This window comes from Thalassophryne amazonica, chromosome 14 (assembly GCF_902500255.1).
Source record: "Thalassophryne amazonica chromosome 14, fThaAma1.1, whole genome shotgun sequence".
Classification (NCBI taxonomy): Eukaryota; Metazoa; Chordata; class Actinopteri; order Batrachoidiformes; family Batrachoididae; genus Thalassophryne; species Thalassophryne amazonica.
Window position 1 is genome coordinate 78827026 of NC_047116.1, and position 17506 is coordinate 78844531.

The following is a 17506-nucleotide window of genomic DNA, read 5'->3' on the forward strand; positions in this document are numbered from 1 at the left end:
GTGCCATGTATAATAATGTCTAACCCCCCCAGCGCAAAGGAACTGTTGAAATGTATGTGGCACGGTCATCACAATAATAATTATGAATTATTATATACAGTGGATATGAACAGCAGCTATCAAACCAAAAGCTCTGTGCACTACTGTGCACACGCAGCCGCAAATCTGAACAGGCTGTAATTTCCACAATAGACCTTACAGTAGAGATATTTGTTCATTCTTTCATATGGGCAAAGTAAATAATGTGAACTATTGTCTCCATCATAACACGGGCAGCTGCGCCTCGCTGCCGTACGCAGTAACACATCATTTTACATGTCAAGCTCAGAGCTGCATGGATCTCACGCTGTAATAAATGATCACCTTCTAACTCTGTAGGAAATATGACATGGGACTTTTGGGCCAGGCCGTCACACCATTAATAAACATGAATCTCATCTCCAACAGTGGGCCAGGAGTGTTTCACAGCGCGGACATGGACATGAAGCCGGGACAGCAGCCTGCAGTTAAAATAAGATTTTTAATTCCATGTGATAAACCAACAGTCACGGTGTCCAGAGTTGCATTGTGAGCCTGAAGTGAGCAAAAAGAAAAAAGAAGGTTCCCTAGAAAGGTGGTCTTCATATAACGAGCAGGGGGCAGTAAGTAATGACATATAAAGTGTTTGAGCATTTCATATTTAAATTAGCTGCTTGACGACTTTAAAAAGGTTATGTTATTATGCATATCACAGCAGAGATTATATACAAATGCCAAACCATATACACTGAACAAAAATATAAATGCAAAACTTTTGTTTTTGCTCCCATTTTTCATGAGCTGAACTCAAAAATGTAAAACATTTTCTACATACACAAAACACCTATTTCTCTCAATTACTGTTCACAAAACAAAACAACAATGAAAAGAAGTGTTTACAGTACTGTAGTTTACATACATTTTTATTTAATTTTATTTTTTACGAAGAAATAGAAATTTCTTACAAATACCTAAAGAAAAATAGAGTACTGTACATTAACATCAGAATGATATTGTACTTGACAGTACTATCCACTGTGTGGTGGCTGAGGTTTGAGTTGACTGTTTGTCCACACTCTAAAAAATGAACCGTGCAATGAGAAAAAGTGATGTAACAATTTGCATAGATTTTCTTAAGTTATTTTACTGTAACTTCACTACGTAAAGTTATTTCAGATTACGTAACTAGAGAAATCTTGCAACATTACGAAACAACTAAATTGAAATAACAAAAGAAAAAAATATATATGCAAATTGTTGCATCAATTCTTCTCATTGAGACAGCACCTTTTTTAGAGTGCAGCTTCCTTCAGTGTGAGGCTGTGGTTGATCACATGGTCCTCCAAAGTTGCTTGAATTTCATCTGAAACATTTCTCGTTCTTGCTCTTCTTTGTCCTTGTCCATGTATCTCTCTTTGTCTTCCTTGTCCACTGTCTCTTTCTCTGGGTCTTATCGCCTCCATGATTGTAGTTTTGACAAAATGTCTTACATGAGCTCGATTTGTTGTGCCATATGTCAGGCTGATTGGTGGTGAGTTTTCTCTGTGAGTGTTTTCAGATGTGTGTATAAGTATGTCCAATTGCCAGATATGTTTTGAATTTTTATTAAAAGTGTTATCCCAATGATAGCAAGGTATTTTATCTTTGAGTTCAGTGTCTAATGTAGGAAACTGTAATGTTCTGCAACAACTGTGTTGAGGAATTGCAAGCAAAGTGCAAAGTAGAAACTGTGTTTAAGGTATTTCCACATTGTGTTTTAGCTATTGTTACAAGAAGTTTTGGATTTGAAGTTTTAGTCTAAGCATTCACTTTTTGGGTGTAAGCAGTTGGCAAATCTGTATTGCACAGGTGTGCCTTAGGGTGGCCACAATAAAAGGCTGTGAGACGTGGAAACTTGGAAACAAAAACAGAAGCAAAGAAGCTGGACAGTTTCCAATACAAATGCATGAAGAGGATTCTAACAATAAGGTGGCCTCAGACCATCTCCCACCAACAAATCCAGGAAAACACAGGAGTAAATAGAACAATTGATGAGATCAGCTGTCGAAGATGGAATGGAATTGGACTGGTCATATAATGAGGAAACACAGAGAGGAACATTGCTTCACAACCCTGGAGGCCAGAAGGGAGAAGAAGACTGGGTCGACCAAAAACAACATGAAGGAGGATGGTTGGGGATGAAAGGTGAACAGATGGGTGGCAGTTATGAGCGAATGTCACAGCCCTTGCAGCAAATCGTAGTGGGTGGAAAGAGAATGTCAAAGCCTTATGGCATGAAAAGATATGATGATGATGATGATGATAAAGGCAAGCCACCAATTGTCACTAAGTTGAGTGATATCTATCCAAATTTTAATATGACAGGCATCAAGACTGAGAGCAGACAGCATTCTAAATATGAAGAAAGTCCATCAAACGGTTGCTGTTATCTCTGAACTGAGAATATGCCATGTGTACTGTACAGTTTTTGGCCAACAACTTATATGACCATGTAACTGTCATTTCCTGGGATTTCCTCCATGGATCATACATAGTGTTCCTCATTAGCTATGCATTATCTATATTATAATAGCCAAGTGGTCTTTTTGTGACGTGCATGGCTTCTATCACGGAATAACCAGGGAGAGCTGACATTTGCTGTTTGGTATGCTTATGTATTTTGGGTCAAGGATAAACACTGCGAAAACGGAAAGCTGATAGGACAAATATTTTTTGAGAAATTAGGGATTTTAGCTAAACAGTAAACAATGGCTGTTGTGCTGAAATACACCATGGGAGTTCAGGGGTTTGGGGTTTTAAATGTTATTGTGGTTCATGTTAGTTTATCAGTATTGTTAGTGTTATTGATATAGGTGTTTAGTCATTTTAGTTAAGTGTCATGTTGCTGTTACCATGAGTGAAATATGTATTGTGTTTGTCTTCTACCACCATCTTTGTTTGTATCTAAAAATAGAAGCATCTTCTTGCAACAGAATGCAGAAAAGACAAGAACCTCTCTGTGCATGCGTGTGTATAACTTCGATCACAGACAAACCAAGGACAGCTGTCATTTGCTGTTTGGTATGGTTATGTATTTTGGGTCAAGGGTGAACAACGCCAAACAAGAACATTGATAGGACAAATATTTTTTGGGAAACTACAGATATTAGCTAACGTTGTTAATTACATTCTGGACTAACACACCATTCCAGCAGGGGGCATTAAATCATCTTTTTATTAAATGTGAGTGCGTGCCTGCATGATTTTATTTAGTAAGTTCAATCTAAGTACATAATATTATTGTAAATATGTTAAAATACAGGGATTACACAAGAAGGTGAAAACACATATTGTGGTCCATTTAAATATCAAATGACAAAATAGAAGTGAAAATAAAATAATAATAATGACAACAACATCAATAATAATAGTGTGTATATGATAACAAGAACCTAAATAATTTATAAGTATATTAAGACAACAAATAACATTAAAAATATTCCATAATTAACAGGAAAAAAAGGGTTGAGTTCTTCTTCTAAAAACTGTTGAGGTCTAAGATCAAGGTTCTAAAAACATTCTGGACTCACAGACCATTCCAACTCATTATAGAATCTACACAACTTATTACTCACCTACCTATTTTATAAACGCTACCCAATCAAGAGCCCATGGATCCCCACGGGCAACATGCTGGGTATAATTATTATATGTTCAATTTGTGTCTCCACTGCCCCTCTTTTATGATTGACTGATTTTCCCATTTTTCAATTTTAATTCTTTTTTGTTTGTTTGTTTTTTAATCTTTTAAAATGTAGGTCAGTCCTACGAAATCCGTATGCTTAACAGAAAACTAGTGGAGTATACAGATATAAGCAGCAAATATGTAAAGGTAGGTTCAAGGTATTGTGTGTCTGTTTTTTTAACTGTCACTTGACCTCTTCCTCTCTTATCTGTTTTCATGGGCCCATCTCCTGGTTTGTCACGGGTCCCTCAGCCCTCCCTTCCACCTCGGGGGCACGGTGCCTGCCTGAGAGCACTCTGTACTATTACTCAACTTTGTCCTTCTTTGACCTCTTCACCTTTTTTGCCTCACACACACTCTGATTTTGCATGAGCAACTTTTGTCTTATTCATGAAGACACAGTCATCTAATTGTTAAATTGTTGCTTATAACACCAACCTACAGTGCATCCAGATAGTATTCACAGCGCTTCACTTGTGTCACATTTTATGTTACAGCCTTATCACAAAATGGAGAAAATTCTTTTTTTTTCTCAAAATTCTACCCACAGAACCCCATAATGACAACATGAAAACAATTTTTTGGAACTTTTTGCTAATTTATTAAAAATAAAAATAAAAAACTAAGAAATCACTTGTACATAAATATTCACAGCCTTTGCTCAGTACTTTGTTGATGCAGCTTTGGGCAGCAGTTGTAGCCTCGGGTCTTATTGAATATGGTGCCACAAGCTTGGTGCACCTATCTTTGGGCAGTTTTGTTAATTCCTCTTTGAAGCACCTCTCAAGATCCATCAGTTTGGATGGGGAGCGTCAGTGCACAGCCATGTTCAGATCTGTCCAGAGACGTTCAATGTGATTCAGGTCTGAGCTCTGGCTGGGCCACTCAAGGACATTCACAGAGTTGTCCTGAAGCCACTCCTTTGATATCTTGGCTGTGTGCTTAGGGTCATTGCCCTGCTGAAAGATGAACCGTCACCCCAGTCTGAGGTCAAGAGCGCCCTGGAGCAGGTGTCTCTGTACATTGTTGTATTCATCTTTCCCTCAATCCTGACTAGTCTCCCAGTTCCTGCTCCTGAAAAACAGCTGCCACCACCATGCTTCACTGTAGGGCATTCATGCCAAAGAGTTCAATCTTTGTCTCATCAGACCAGAGAATTTTGTTTCTCATGGTCTGAGAGTCCTTCAGGTGGCTTTTGAGAAACTCCTGGTGGGCTGCCATGTGCCTTTTCCTAAGGAGTGGCTTCCATCTGGTCACTCTACCATACAGGCCTGATTCCTCTTTCCACAGAGGAATGCTGGAGCTCTGACAGAGTGATCATCAGGTTCTTGGTCACCTCCCTGACTAAGGCACTTGTCCCCTGAGCGCACAGTTTAGATGGGTGGTTAGTTCTAGGAAGAGATAATGGAGGCAACTGTGCTCATTAAGACCTTCAAAGCAGCAGAAATGTTTCTGTGCTCTTCCCCACATTTGTGTCTCGACACAATCCTGTCTCAGAGGTCTACAGACAATTCCTTTGACTTCATGATTGGTTTGCGCTCTGACTGTCATCTGTGGAACCTTATATATAGACAAGTGTGTGCCTTTCCAAATCATGTCCAATCAGCTGAATTTACCCCAGGTGGATTCCAATTAAGATGTAGAAACATCTCAAAGATGATCAATGGAAACAGGCAGCACCTGAGCTCAATTTTGAGCTTCATGACAATGTGAATAATTATGTGCACGTGATTTCTTTGTTTAATTTTGAATAAATCTGCAACCCCCCCCCCCCCCGCTCCCCAAAAAAATAAATAAAAAATTATAATAATAATAAAAAATTGTTTCATATCATCATTGGGTATTGTGTATAGAATTTTGAGGAAAGAAAATTATTTTTGTCCATTTTGGAATAAAGCTGTAACATAATAAATGTGGAAAAGGTGACGCACCATGAATACTTTCCGGATGCACTGTAGATCCTTGTCATTGTTTGGTGGACTGTATGTCACGTGACATTGATTATTTGTCCCATTGTATGGAAAAATAGTCCATTGTGTGATTGACTTCATTTTTCTTGCAGTTTGATCCCATTTACCATGCGTTTTGGTTCCATACATTTCACTCCATTGAACATCTCCACTAAGCTTTGGGAAAAATGCATCCATGGTGCAAGGAAGCTATATCCAGTACACCATAAGCTGATTAGAATCTTACGTGGTGTTCTTGGGGATATCTTTAGCTGGTATAGAAACGCTGTCAGATGACAAAGTGGAGAAGATCAGTGGAGTCAACGTCTGTACACACACACACACACAGAGCCGTGTCTACACTGCTGTTCTTGGCTTCTTGTCCCACGAAGAAACATCTAATTTGAAGTGAAATATCAAATGCCACTGATCTGTTTAGGTGTCATATAAAACAAATAATGAATGTTTTTCATTTGTGCAATAGAAAGAATAGTTTCATTCATTGAAAAATAAGCACATATTCTGACATTGCACTCATAAACATTCATTATTTGTTTAATAGAACAAAAGCTTACATGTATAAATATGGTCCCCATCATCCATTTAATACAAAGAAAGTTGTGTTCATGATGACATTGCTTTCTGAATAAAAACCTATTAATAGCACAGGGTTGCTGTCATGCTGTTTTAATTTTGACTACTTTATTTTAACATGCACATATGACGTGCATCCACTTGGCGTGACTTTGTTGTTAGGTTGCTGTTGCTTAAGTCCGTTATCTTGGCTGTAGCAGCGTAGAAACACAAAAATGGGACAGGTGGCATCGTTTCAAACACATGACGTGCACGTCCTCACGATCAGCCATGCGTGAGCCTCCACAAATAGCTCAATGTTGCGTGTATTTGTAAGTTGTAAATTTAATTTGTTGGTTTATTTTATGCTTGGTACATTTTTAAAAGGGTTTGCTTTGATGCCATTGTAATGGCAGAGAAGGAATAGTTATTTTGACAAAATAAACTGACACCCTGCCTTAATAGTTCAGTGCTAGAAAATACCCACAAATCTTTCAGGCCCAAAGCCATGGTTTTTTTTTTTTAATTTATTAAGTGTTAAACATGGTCTCACAAAGCAGCACTCCAAAACACATGGTTGTGCAAAGCTATTTCAAAAGGAGTATGAAGAATTTGGTTTCAAAATCCAACAAACTGTTAACGGATTAGTTTTATTATGGAATATTGAATAAGTGCTGGGATGCCAGCCAGTACAAGATTCATTTTATAACAGATTTTGAAGAATAAAAATTAAGTGATGTCATCAAACAAAACATGGGCCTCTATTCTAACAACGGACACATAATGGATGGACTTGCTCAGCCTGCAAGCCCATTTGGGCTGTGTCCAAGCACACTGCATTAATTAAACAGTGGGAAAAACGTGTAATGTCTGCACAAGACTTGGGTTTATCGTGTACAATAAATTGGCGCACACCAGGTGCACAATGCTGTGGTATTGAGTGGATGCAAGTGAAAGGAGTGCTGGCTTGTTAAAAGATTTATTGACTCAGACCTGTTGGAGTGTGAAACTTGCAACAAGGTGAGGGTTGTTTTTTATTTGCTGTGAGTGCTTTTACAAAAACTAACTTAAAAGCTAGATTATCCACTGATCAATTTTAAATATACATACATGCATCTACACATACACATATACAGCAGGTAAAACAAGCATTGAACACATCACTAGTAAATATATTTCTGAAGGCGCTATTGTCATGAAATTTTCTGTAACAACCCAAGTAATCCACACACACAAAGAAATCAAACCATAAATGTTCATAAATTATGTGTAATAATGTGAAATGACAGGGAAAAGCATTGAACACCTGAAGAAAGGAAGGTGCAAAAAGACATGGAAAGCCTTTCAATAATTAGAAAGCAATCCTGCCCCTTGTCAGTGCAAATTAATGTCAGCTGGTTCAGTGCCAACTGATGGCCTGTAAAAAATTGTTCAGTGTAATAAAACATACAGAACTGAACTGCATGGTAAATGGGATCAACGGCAAGAAAAATAAAATCAGTCATACAATGGACTATTTTTCCAAACAATGGGAAAAATGATCAAGGTCACGTGACATACAGTCCACCAAACAATGACAGGCATCTACAGTATACAGTATATATATATATATATATATATATATATATATATATATATATATATATGAAAGGGGATGTGTGTTTGGGGAAAATCTCTTGACACCGTGAGGGATTCCACAGCTTGAGTATTCACTTGTGGAGCTTTGGCGCAGCTTTAGTCACCACCTTCTACTCTCACAAACAATTTGAACATCAGAATTTGACCAAACTTTACCCTAAGATGTCCTCCAATAATCATTTAAATGGGTGTGGGAAGTCTTTTATTTCTGGTGAAAGTCATCACCGGTTAATTTAACTCACCGTGTGTCATGGAAACATGCCGATGCTACTTTCACATGGCAGGAACGGAGATGAAATTTAGTGGATCCTTAGAACACCTCAGTGTCTTTTCAGGACTAAAAGTAGGCAGCCGTATTACACTGATCAGCAGTCTGGCTGTTTGGCTTTTTTTGAAAGCTCTCTTACGTGAGTGGTAGTTATATCCCACCATAATGCCTGACCCATGGTGTTCGCAGAGCATCATACGAGTGGTGTTTCATGACCGCCGGCTGCAGTACATGGAGCACCAGCAGCTGGAGGGATGGCGGTGGAACAGACCTGGAGATCGGATCCTGGATATCGGTGAGTTCATTCATCAAAGACAACTGATACATGAACACTGATAAGAAATTTTATTGGCTTTTATTGCCTTCCATTGCTTTGAGAATGTCTTCTATTATGATTGGTGTCCTTGTTTGCACTTAAACGTTTAATCTTGTGGTGTCTTGGTCTACTCATTAAACTGTACCCGGCTGATTTATGTTTAACTTGTCTGACTGATTTGATACTGTCCACGGCTTAATTGTAAACTGTGTGTAAACTGTTTGTTGATTAGCCAGACTACTCAAGAGCTGACCCCCTATCACAAACCTGCTCAAAATGTTGGTGTCATGATCTGGACTTTTGTATTATGCTTTGTTCTCTTTAGTTCTGCTTAGTTTAGTTTTGAGTGTTTTTTTCAGTGTGTGATTTCTTTTGCTGGGTTTTTTCCTGTTTGGGCTTTGTCTTTCCCTATCTCTCTTGTCTGCCTCTCTTTGTGCTTGGTGGTGGGCGGTGCACACTGTTTGGGCCACACCCTGTTGTGGAGCTTTCCACACACCTGCTTCTAATCTGTAGCTCATCACCAGGGTGTATATAAGCTTCACTGGTTGCGCTAGTTCCCCGCCAGATCGTTGTCCCTTGTGCCATCGCTTCGAACTCTGTTTCTTGTGTTTTCCTTGCTTTGCCTGCTTCCTAGAGTTTTTTAACCTCCTGTCTGTTTTTTCGACCATGCCTTTTGCCTGATGTTCTGGATTTGTTTGCTGATTTTGGACTGCCTTTTTGTGTACTAAACCATGCTGATTTATTCAGTAGACAATCCTAAAAACCAGAGCTGCTTTGTTGAGTCCTGCATTTGTGTCCAGACGTCTCTGTCCATCAAACCTCATAGTTGGACCTCTTCTTCAACGAGACATCAGAAGCAATGTTATCACTGATCCAGAGACAGATGTTGCTGAAGGAAATGTTTATTTCATTATTAAATTATTTTTTAAACATTTGCCAAACACTTTTCCAAAAATTCTTGAGACTTTAGTCATTATAAAAAAGGTCAAACTGTGACCTTCAAAATTTGGGCCCATTGCATCTATACACAGTCAGCTCCATTAGTATTTGGAAAGTGACTGTTGGGAAGGTGTCGTAACACGGACCCACAACAGGGGGCGCAAATGAACGGACAATGAGTAAGCCAAAAGGTAACAATTTAATGTTGTGATATTACACAACGAAACGTGTCTTAATTTTCACAGTCAATAAACACCAGGTGACGTGTGGGCAGGCTCGAAGATAGAAGACGCCCGACGAGAGAGAAGCCGCGTCCCACACGGCCTCCACCACCAACGGCCTGAAGAACACCGGAGCCGCCAAGTCCCGAGTCCCCAGGTGGCCTCTGTCTTCGGCTGTCGACCCTGGTACTGCTGGCAGAAAACAGAAAGATGATGTGTGAGTGTGAGTCCGCACACTCAGTAATTAACAGTCCAAACACAGTTGGGAGGAAGCACCTCCACCTCCAACCTAGGAACACACTAGCAGCTCCTGTAACCACTTATCTGGATGGAGTGAGAGGCGAAGACGTCGCTTCTCTCACTGACCGCCAACCCAGTTGAAAGGGCACCACAGGACAACGGCTGCAAACAGATCAGACGTAAGTCACAGTTTAAATTCAGCAGAGAAATTACCTTAGTACTGGTAGTCGATTTCTCGGCGGGGAGGTGGAGTTGCAGTCCGGCTTATATGGTGGTGTAGATGAGTGACAGCTGGAGTAATGAGTGACAGCTGTCACTTCCTCTGGGTCTGGCGCCCTCTCGTGCTTGGAGCCCGCACTCCAAGCAGGGCGCCCTCTGGTGGTAGTGGGCCAGCAGTACCTCCTCTTCAGCGGCCCCACACAACAGGACCCCCCCCTCAATGGGCGCCTCCTGGCGCCCGCCCAGGCTTGTCCGGGTGTCGTCTGTAGAAATCGGCCAGGAGGGCCGGGTCCAGGATGAAGCTCCTCTTCACCCAGGAGCGTTCTTCAGGTCCATACCCCTCCCAGTCCACCAGATATTGGAACCCCCGGCCCTTACGACGGATGTCCAGGAGCCTGCGGACCGTCCAAGCAGGCTCCCCGTCGATGAGCCGGGCAGGAGGCGGCGGAGGTCCAGGTGCACAGAGGGGCGAGGAGTGGTGTGGCTTAGTACGGGACACGTGGAAGACAGGGTGGATCCGCAGTGAAGCCGGGAGTCGGAGCTTCACTGCGGCCGGGTTGATGATCTTGAGGATGGGGAATGGTCCGATGTACCTGTCCTTTAATTTGGGTGAGTCCACACAGAGGGGGATGTCCTTTGTCGACAGCCACACCTCCTGCCCGGGCTGGTACGTGGGGGCCGGGGAACGTCGGCGGTCCGCATGGGTCTTGGCCCTCGTCCGGGCCTTTAACAGGGCAGAGCGGGCGGTCCGCCACACCCGGCGGCACCTCCTGAGGTGGGCCTGGACCGAGGGCACACCGACCTCTCCCTCCACCAGCGGGAACAAGGGGGGCTGGAACCCCAAACATGCCTCAAAAGGGGAGAGGCCGGTAGCAGACGAGACTTGGCTGTTATGGGCATACTCGATCCAGGCCAGATGGTGACTCCAGGCCGCCGGGTGCGCGGAGGTGACGCAGCGAAGGACCTGTTCCAACTCCTGGTTAGCCCGCTCTGCCTGGCCGTTGGTCTGGGGGTGGTACCCGGACGAGAGACTCACGGTGGCCCCCAGCTCCTTACAGAAACTCTGCCACACCTGCGAAGAGAACTGGGGACCACGATCTGATACGATGTCCGATGGTATCCCATGCAGCCGCATGACGTGGTGGACCAGGAGGTCTGCCGTCTCCTGGGCTGTCGGGAGCTTCGGGAGGGCCACGAAGTGGGCCGCCTTGGAGAACCGGTCCACTATCGTGAGAATAACGGTGTTGCCCTGGGACGGCGGGAGGCCCGTGATGAAGTCCAGCCGATGTTGAGACCAGGGGCGATGAGGCATGGCAGGGGTTGGAGGAGTCCCGTCGTCCTCCGATGGTCTGCCTTGCCCCTGGCGCAGATGGTACAGGCCTGGACGTAGTCCCGGACGTCGGTTTCCAGGGACGCCCACCAGAAGCGCTGCTGGACTACTGCCACGGTCCTACGCACTCCGGATGACAGGAGAGCTTGGACCCGTGACAGAAGTCCAATACGGCAGCTCTTGCCTCTGGTGGGACGTACAGTCTGTTCTTGGGGCCAGTTCCCGGGTCCGGGCTCCTTGTCAGGGCCTCCCGGACGGTCTTCTCCAGTCCCAGGTGAGGGTGGCCACGACAGTGGACTCGGGGATGATGGTCTCGGTGGGGTTCGACAGCCCCGCTTTGGCTTCTTCTTCGTGCACCCGGGACAATGCATCTGGTTTTTGGTTCTTGGTCCCGGGGGCGATACGTGATTTGGAAGTCAAAGCGCCCGAAGAACAGAGACCAGCGGGCTTGCCTGGGTTCAGCCGCTTGGCGGTCCGGATGTACTCCAGGTTCCGATGTTTCCGTGAAAACCGTGAAGGGCAACGATGCCCCCGCCAGCAGGGTGTCTCCACTCTTCAAGAGCCTCCTTCACCGCAAGAAGTTCCCGATTGCGGACGTCGATAGTTCCGTTCAGCTGGGTCAACCTGCGGGAATAAAAGGCACAAGGATGGAGGACTTTATCAGCCTCCACGCTCTGGGACAGCACGGCTCCTATCCCCGAGTCAGAGGCGGTCCACTTCTACTATGTACTGCGATCAGGATCAGGCTGCACCAGAACTGGTGCAGTCGAGAACCGACGTTTTCAACTCCTGGAACGCGGCTTCGCACCGATCCGACCAGGGCGAAGGGGACCTTGGTGGAGGTCAGGGCAGTCATGGGGCTAACTACCTGACTGTAACCTTTAATAAACCTCCTGTAGAAATTTGCAAAACCTAGGAACTGCTGTAGTTTCCTGCGGCTTATCGGTTGGGGCCAATCTCTCACCGCCGCAACCTTAGCCGGATCAGGGGCGACGGAGTTGGAGGAGATGATGAACCCCAGGAAGGACAAAGAAGTGCGGTGGAACTCGCACTTCTCGCCCTTCACAAACAGCCGGTTCTCCAACAACCGCAGTAGGACCTGACGTACATGCTGGACATGGGTCTCAGGGTCCGGGGAAAAGATGAGTATATCGTCCAGATATACGAAGACGAACCGATGCAGGAAGTCCCGCAAGACGTCATTTACCAAAGCTTGGAACGTCGCGGGGGCGTTAGTGAGGCCGAACTGCATGACCAGGTACTCAAATGACCTAACGGGGGTGTGAATGCCGTCTTCCATTCGTCTCCCTTCCGGACCCGAACCAGGTGGTACGCGTTTCTAAGATCCAATTTTGTGAAAATTCGGGCTCCATGCAGGGGCGTGAACACTGAATCCAACAGAGGTACGGGTATCGGTTGCGAACCGTGATCTCGTTCAGCCTCTGTAATCAATGCATGGACGGAGTCCGCCGTCTTTCTTGCCCACAAAAAGAAACCAGCACCCATCGGGGAGGTGGAGTTCCGGATCAGCCCGGCAGCTAAGGAGTCCCGGATGTAGGTCTCCATTGATTTGCGTTCCGGACGTGAGAGATTGTACAACCTACTGGACGGGTACTCAGCGCCCGGGACCAAATCGATGGCACAATCATACGGTCGGTGCGGGGGAAGAGTGAGTGCCAGATCTTTGCTGAAAACGTCAGCAAGATTGTGGTACTCCCTTGGCACCGCCGATAGATTGGGGGGAACTTTGACCTCCTCATTAGCCGTGGTGCCGGGAGGAACCGAGGATCCTAAGCACTCCCGGTGGCAGGTTTCGCTCCACTGCGTCACAACCCCAGACGGCCAATCAATCCGGGGATTGTGCTTCACCATCCATGGAAAGCCCAAAATCACTCGGGAGGTAGAAGGTGTTACATGGAACACTATCTCCTCCCTGTGATTCCCAGACACAACCAAAGTCACTGGTTGTGTCTGATGTGTGATTAATGGAAGCAGGGTGCCATCTAGTGCTCGCACCTGCAATGGTGCCGGCAGAGCCACCAGAGGGAGCCCTACTTCCTTTACCCATCTGCTGTCCAGCAGATTCCCTTCAGACCCTGTGTCTATCAGTGCTGGGGCATGAAGGGTTAAATCCCCACAAAGGATTGTTACTGGGATTCGTGCTGATTTGCGGGGTTTTCCCGCGTGCGTGTTATGACCCACCCTTAGCCCAGTTTCTAAGGACGGGCGTTGTAGATTGACCGTTTTAGGGCAGTCCTTCTGCATGTGCTCGCAAGAGCCGCAGACAAAACACTCCCCGCGGGCCAGCCTCCTTTGTCTGATTTTTGATCTTAATTTGGCCCTGCTCGTGTCCCTAGCCTCCTCAGCAGGGGGAGCCGTAGCCACACGGAGCTCTCTGGCAGTGAAGCGTGGGGACGACGTCACCTTGTCGGAACCAGAAGGGGGAGGGACGGCTCGTGCCCGGTCACGCCCCCCGGCCTGCTCCCGACGATGCTCATTCAAACGGTTGTCTAAACGTATAACCAAATCGATCAACCCGTCGAATTCCCGCGGTTCATCCTTGGCCAGTAGGTGCTCCTTAAGGACCGGGGACAGTCCATTTACAAAGGCGGCGCGGAGCGCAACGTTATTCCAGCCAGACCTCGCTGCCGCGATGCGGAAGTCGACTGCATACTCGGCTGCGCTACGGCGCCCCTGTCTCATCGACAGCAGCACGTTCGAAGCGGTCTCGCCTCTGTTGGGATGATCAAACACTTGTTTGAATTCCCGTATGAACCCAGTATAAGACGTTAGGAGCCGTGAATTCTGCTCCCAAAGCGCCGTAGCCCATGCGCGTGCCTGTCCTCGAAGCAAATTAATAACATAAGCCACCCGGCTAGCGTCTGATGCGTACATGACGGGGCGCTGTGAAAAGACGAGCGAACACTGCATGAGGAAGTCCGCGCACGTCTCGACACAGCCCCCGTACGGTTCCGGAGGGCTTATGTATGCTTCAGGGGACGGTGGGGGGGGTTCGTTGAACGACCAGTGGAACGTCTGATACGGGCCCAGGACCAGCCAGAGGAGTGGCTGCAGCGGCGCCCTGATCGCGCGCTTCCACCCTGGCGGTGAGAGCCTCCACCCTCCGATTAAGGAGGACACTCTGCTCGGTCACTAATTCTAACCGGGCCTTGAAGGCGGTTAAGATCTGCTGCAGCTCACTCAACCCGCCTCCCGCTGACGCCTGCGCTCCTGGCTCTTCCATTGGCCGTTCAAGCTGGAGTTGACGCCCCTCGGAGTCCATGACGATTGGCCGAGAAATCCTGTTGGGAAGGTGTCGTAACACGGACCCACAACAGGGGGCGCAAATGAACGGACAATGAGTAAGCCAAAAGGTAATAATTTAATGTGATATTACACAACGAAACGTGTCTTAATTTTCACAGTCAATAAACACCAGGTGACGTGTGGGCAGGCTCGAAGATAGAAGACGCCCGACGAGAGAGAAGCCGCGTCCCACACGGCCTCCACCACCAACGGCCTGAAGAACACCGGAGCCGCCAAGTCCCGAGTCCCCAGGTGGCCTCTGTCTTCGGCTGTCGACCCTGGTACTGCTGGCAGAAAACAGAAAGATGATGTGTGAGTGTGAGTCCGCACACTCAGTAATTAACAGTCCAAACACAGGTGGGAGGAAGCACCTCCACCTCCAACCTAGGAACACACTAGCAGCTCCTGTAACCACTTATCTGGATGGAGTGAGAGGCGAAGACTTCGCTTCTCTCACTGACCGCCAACCCAGTTGAAAGGGCACCACAGGACAACGGCTGCAAACAGATCAGACGTAAGTCACAGTTTAAATTCAGCAGAGAAATTACCTTAGTACTGGTAGTCGATTTCTCGGCGGGGAGGTGGAGTTGCAGTCCGGCTTATATGGTGGTGTAGATGAGTGACAGCTGGAGTAATGAGTGACAGCTGTCACTTCCTCTGGGTCTGGCGCCCTCTCGTGCTTGGAGCCCGCACTCCAAGCAGGGCGCCCTCTGGTGGTAGTGGGCCAGCAGTACCTCCTCTTCAGCGGGCCACACAACAGTGACACTTTATTAAATTATTTTTTATTTTACTTCTGTGTGTTAAGGACATTTGTCATCTACAGTTTGCCAGAAGGCATACAGGAAGCTCAAGTCTAGATTTAAGATGTTTTCGTGCACGGAGGTCCTTGTTTGTCTGTGTGTGATGATTTGTGGAGAAAAAAATATGACTGGACTAGATGTAAAAATGGCTGAATTTCATGAATATACTCGTGTAGGACTTGACTTACTGTGATCTCAAGAACGGAAAATTAGTTAAATCATAAACTGCATGGGCAATCCAAACTTTTGGGCATTGGGTCAGGACAGCTTTGCAGGTGAATGTCTAAGAGTTATGCATAGCTAATAGCAGGTGTTATTGTGATGTAGACAACAATATGTAAATGAAGAGTTTGTGCTAATTTTGTGTTAATGGCTCTAGCCGGAAAATAAACTTCAGTGAGCCACTTGCAGGTTTGCACTTTGTGTTTCATTACGCACCAACTCTGCCAAATAACTGAGCGTAAAACAATCTCCTCTTTAATACATTTAATTGCTGCCCATCCACGGTATTTGAGGAAACCAGTGAATAATTTTGCTGCGTTCTGCTGTAGAATGCACATCCACGGTATTTGAGGAAACCGGTGAATAATTTTGCTGCATTCTGCCGTAGAATGCACATGTACATTCCACCGGCAGAACGCAGCAAAATTATTCACCGGTTTCCTCAAATACCGTGGATGGAGCAGTAATTAAATGTCTGAAATTGGAGATTGTTTTTTGGGTGTTTGCAGATGTGCCACTGTCAGTGGGGGTGGTGGAGCCTTGTTCTCAACCTCTGCACCTCAACACCATTGAGTTCCTTTGGGATCCTGAAAAGAACACTTCAGTTTTCATCCAGGTACACAAAGACATCTCTTTCTGAAGCCTTCAAAGGTGTCAGTGCACACATGATAGGCTTCTCTTCTCCTGTCAGGTCAACTGCATCAGCACAGAGTTCACCCCCAGGAAGCACGGTGGGGAGAAAGGCGTCTCCTTTCGCATCCAAGTGGACACGTTCAGCCCGAATGAGCACGGGGAATACATGGAGCATGTGCACTCATCCAGCTGCCAGGTCAAAGTCTTCAAGGTATAAAGCCGTCCTTTCTCACGTGCACACAGTCGGCACATTGGAAGGCACTGTGACACGTGTTTATCCAAACGTGCCGTTTTTAATATTAAAACATTTGTTTATACATTTTTCCCGGCAGCCCAAAGGAGCTGATCGTAAACTGAAAACAGACAAGGACAAGATTGTTAAAAAGCTCCTTCAGGACAGAGAGAAGTATCAGTTGTCCCATGAGACCACCGTGCTCACCGAGGTGAGACCTGCTGCTGACGAGGAGCTTTGTTTTCCTTTCACTTGGAAAGCTGTCAGTCTTTATCGATCGTGTAGCTGTAAATTCTTGCTGTATCTGCATGCTTATGTAATCAGCCGTGTACTCTTTGAGCTAAGAGTACACGGCTGTGTTAATATGTGGCTTTTCTACTTTTGTTGCTTTCTATTAACAGTTGCAGTACTTTGACTTTATTGTCATTAGATGTCAATGACTCAGCAGTGTCTGTTTGACCGTAATCTAAGTTTATTGTTCAACTGGAGGGAAAACAAATATGAGCAAAGGTGACACCTGACTATAAGTTGTAACCTGCCAATTCAGTCCTTCTGTCTGTTTGTCCCTGTGCTCGTAACCTTTTTGGGCTTGAACATCAAAATGTAGATGAGCCACACCGGTCATAGGTGTATCTTAAAAGGATAACTCCAGACTTCTACAACCTAGAATCTACATGTATTTTTAGATGTTGTTGAGGTCATCTTTTCTGTTGAGACAAAAACTATTTTAATTGGTCCAGTATTTAGTTAGATTGTTAAAACTGTCACGAGCTAAACTGCTAATAATGTAAGCGTTTGGGCAAGCTAAACGTCACAATAAAATACTTCTTGTTGCCACTAAAATATCATTAGACATTTTGGGAAGCATAGCGCGAATC

At 45.4% G+C, this 17506-nt stretch overlaps 1 protein-coding gene across 1 annotated transcript in view; it reads left to right on the forward strand.

Moving 5' to 3' along the window:
* The window catches only part of tfcp2l1 (transcription factor CP2-like 1), an 81899-nt gene that overhangs the window by 12426 nt on the left and 51967 nt on the right, over positions 1–17506 (forward strand). The window contains exons 3-7 of the mRNA XM_034187295.1: positions 3816–3889; positions 8360–8465; positions 16273–16379; positions 16455–16607; positions 16729–16839. Coding sequence (XP_034043186.1) covers positions 3816–3889; positions 8360–8465; positions 16273–16379; positions 16455–16607; positions 16729–16839 — 551 coding nt within the window. The remainder of the gene's footprint in view (positions 1–3815; positions 3890–8359; positions 8466–16272; positions 16380–16454; positions 16608–16728; positions 16840–17506) is intronic.